Below are 3,993 nucleotides of genomic sequence, written 5' to 3' on the forward strand. Positions count from 1 at the left end.
GAAAACCCATGTCATTCATATGTGTGGGGGTTTGGGTATCTAGAAGAGGCAGAGGAGTTCTTTCCCTTCCATGACTCTCCCTGAGTCGGTTAGGGGCTGGCAGTCGACCTGGTTCTACTGCCAGGACCTCCCAACTCCAGGTCAGTCGACCGGCCTTCCCCACTTCACTTTTGACCGTGTCCAGACTCCTTCCTCACTGAAAGTGACTGCTGCTGAGAACGTGGAGACAAAGATGCTGGTTGAGAAAGTGGTCCAACTGATCAATGAGGGCGTCACTGGCATGGACCTGTTGGAAGGATTCCTCAGTCGACGCATCCAGCCTCTTCAAGCCCACGACCATCCCATGTGGCTATACTCTGGGGCTGACGACACTGCTCGTGTTCATCCAGAGGAAGTGCCAGCCAAGTCCGTGGCCATGTGGTTGAAGAGCATTACAGGCAACAAGGACAACCCCAGAGGAGCCAGGAGAGTCGTCCCCTTCAGTGGTGACAATCAGCCTGACAAGGTATGTTCTTCATTCCGACTATCTTTGCATACACATTCCAACTGCTCTTGAGCTCGACTGACTTTTACTCGACTTCTTGTCTTGTAGGTTTTTACTGACATGTATTCGTTGCCCAAAGGTGAACAAGTTCTAGAGCAGGGCCAGGAGGGAGAGGCCAGTGCGGAGGAGAGCGATGAATGGGAATCTTCGGATGAAGACGAGGAGGAGGAAAGCGAGGAGTCAGACGACGAGGAAGCGGTCGACTCGCCGCCGTGCTCTGAACATCGATCCAAGCAACACCATGGCCCGGCGGGTGGGCGCGGAAAGAACGTGGCCCCAAGTACCCACACGCAGAAGCGCACTCGGACGTCGACTCCGGAGCCGACAGAGAAGGTCACCAAGCAGCCCAAGGTTTCTCCTGCAAAGACTCAAAAGACTTTGCCGAGGATCAAGATGGACATCCCTATTGCTTCAGGGTGAGTATCTTTCTTGCATTTATCTAGGCCGACTGAAGCTTCTGTTCTGACCAAATGGATCATGTAACTTTCCAGCCCAACCTCTGCTGCGACTGACATTGATATCGACAAAGCTCCAGGAGATGAGGAGACTGACGACGCGGCCACCTCCCGAGATGGTAAGTCCGTTCGACCAGAACTCATTAGTCGATTGAGTTATCGGTCAGCTGAATTTCCGATGTTTTTATTTCACTGCAGTTCCGCGAGACATCGACGTGCTTCCCGATGATGAAGAAGAAGTGCCTCTACAGGAGACGAGGAGGAGAGGCGGGGGCTCAAGCAGGAGAGGGCTTGATGTTCAAGTCCCTCAGTCGACGCCGGTGCTTGAGGCAGTGGTCAAGCGTTTCGGAGATCTGGTTCGGACCAACGTCACATTCGCCAACCCGCTGATGACTGATCGTCCGTCGCGGTCGACTGCTCCGGCTCCTGCTGCTCCAGTGCAACTCCACACATCTGACCCAGTAGCTGCCTCGGCCTCCTTGGAGCCATCACTTTTTGCTGCATACCAGGCCCCAGATGATTCGCCAAGTGCTGCCAGGGAGGCTCTTCGCTAGGTGAACCTTGTTATGGAGCAGGTGAAGGTGATGCACGAGGCCAGCCAGGTGGCCTATAACGCCAGCACCACTCTGTAGACCAATGTTAAGGTCCGTGAACTCCCGACTGAACTTTGAATGTTGTTTTATATCTGATCACCCACTGGGGTGTGCCTGTTTTTAGAGTTTAGAAAGTCTTCCACTCCACTCGACTCATGCTGAGTCTTAGTGTTCTGTCCGAACCAGTGGGGGCATGCCGAGTGCACCCACTGGGTGTAGTCCTCGAGACCATGGTCGACTGCTGGCAGTCGGCTGAGGTCTTAGAATCTTCTTTTTTACTTTTTTTGACTCACGCTGGGCAGACCATGCTGAGTGTTGATCTAGATCAATGGGGGCACACTAAGTGCACCCACTGGGTGTAGTCCCTGAGACTACTGTTGAATATTTGATTTGGCAGTAGTCTTAGAGTTACTTTCATTGTCATTATCTTTTATTTCTGTCAACTGATATATCTCTCTCGCTGACTGCAGAGGTCTTGTGATATTGGAGCTCGTCTTTCTGACTTAAACAAGAAGCACATCAGTCTTGAACTTGCAAAGAAGAACCTCAAGACTGCTCAAGAGGAAACAGCCATCATGGGAGGTAACCAATCGACATTTGTCCACCCAGTAGCTCGCGCCTTTCAGTGTTTTTTCTTTCAGTCTCTTTGAACCGAGTGATTTCACACAAGCAGATGTGCGTAGTGAAAACCGTCAGCTTCAGGCTCGTCTGAAGAGTGTTGTTTCTTTAGAGAGAATGAAGGAAGCTCTAGAGAAGAAGGATCAGGACCTTGCTGCTGCTCAGAAGGAAGCACGAGAGAAGACAATGCTTGCGAACAAGAAGTTGGCTTCGGTCGGCAAGTTGGAAGAGGAGAACACGAAGCTGAAGACTACCATTTTTGAAGACAATCGGGAAGTTGAGCAACTGAAGAAGGACAAGGAGAACCTGACCAATGAAGTTGGAGGCCTCAGAGCCAGGACAGGCGAGCTGGAGTCCTATCTGGGACAACTTGCCGCAAAACTAGTCCTGAAGCTTGAAGGTACCGCCGCTCGACTAGTTAGTTGCCGTCGACTGAAGTATCTTGTTATATTATCGACTCACTACTTTTCCTGATTGTGCAGAACTTTGTCAGGATTTTGAGGCTGAGACCGGGCGGGTCGAGACAGGTCACGACCCCATCAATTGTTCCATGAAAGATGATGTTGCGATGAACTTGCTGCGGTTGGAATCACGCTTGGACAACGCCGATGCTTATCTGGCTCGACTGAAGGCGGCGATGACTCGGGTCGACGCTGAACTCTGGCCTCAGGCAGAACTTTCACAAGACCTTGAGTCGCTGATGACTCGACTAAATCAGATCCCTGGCCGAGTGCAGGAATGGAAGAAGTCGTCCGCTCGCTGTGGCACTGACGTCGCCCTGTCATTGGTCCGAGTGCACTGCAAGGACGCTAGGGAAGACAAGTTGGCGGCTCTCAAGGTTGTGAATACTAAGAAGCACACCTTCCAGTCCTTCATGGACACCTTCCTTGAGGCTGCTACTCGTATTGCAGACAACATTGACCTTGATAGCTTCTGTGATCCAGCCAGCCCTTCTCCTGACGAGTGATCGAAAAACATTATGCTTTACCTTTATTTGCCTCGGAATGCCGAGTGATTTTGTAATCCTTGAGACTCCTTCGGGTCTGACGCCCGAGCACTTTAATCTGCGGTTTGTGACCTTTGGATTCATCTAAACTTGGTTTATCTTTGAATATGTTGTGTTTGTCTTTGAGCGGAACTCGTTCTTCACTCGGATTGGTTCTTGTACCTTTGATGCAGCTTCTGAGGAAGAGGCCGCAATCTACCTGTTGGACGAGCCTTGAGCTGCATTGATCAGCTCATCAGCGAGGCACTCAGCAATGGTCTTGATGTTCCTGAAAGCAACTCTCTTGATGTTCCTGAAAGTAGCTCGCCTTGGTACCAGCTGTTGGATGAGCCTTTGGCAGCATTGATCAGCTCATCAGCGAGGCATTCAACATTGGTCTTGACGTTCCTGAAAGCAGCTCGCCTTGGCACCAACTGTTGGATGAGCCTTTGGCAGCATTGATCAGCTCATCAGCGAGGCACTCAACAATGGTCTTGACATTCTCGAGAGTGGTTCGTCTTGGCAACATGCACAATCTCGTCCTTCTTATTGACGGTGCAGCCCCGAGGAGGGGGTCGTGGTCGACCTACACCACTCAGTAGGATTTTTTAAACTTAGGCGAGTATTGGACTGCAGCTAAGCCCCCGAGTGGGAGTATCGCCCGCCACTCGGTAGAATTTTTCAAACTTAGGCGAGTACTGGACTGCAGCTAAGCCCCTGAGTGGGAGGATCGCTCGCCACTCAGTAGGATTTTTTAAACTTAGGCGAGTACCGGACTGCAGCTAAGCCCCCGAGTGA

At 51.3% G+C, this 3,993-nt stretch overlaps 1 protein-coding gene across 1 annotated transcript in view; it reads left to right on the forward strand.

The window, feature by feature from the left end:
• Positions 1-2,396: 2,396 nt before the first annotated feature.
• The window catches only part of LOC123039092 (uncharacterized), a 38,588-nt gene continuing 36,991 nt past the window's right edge, over positions 2,397-3,993 (forward strand). The window contains exons 1-2 of the mRNA XM_044462387.1: positions 2,397-2,610; positions 2,693-2,792. Of these exons, the coding sequence (XP_044318322.1) occupies positions 2,397-2,610; positions 2,693-2,792 (314 nt within the window). The remainder of the gene's footprint in view (positions 2,611-2,692; positions 2,793-3,993) is intronic.

The sequence above is a fragment of the Triticum aestivum genome, chromosome 2B, assembly GCF_018294505.1.
Source record: "Triticum aestivum cultivar Chinese Spring chromosome 2B, IWGSC CS RefSeq v2.1, whole genome shotgun sequence".
Lineage (NCBI taxonomy): Eukaryota > Viridiplantae > Streptophyta > Magnoliopsida > Poales > Poaceae > Triticum > Triticum aestivum.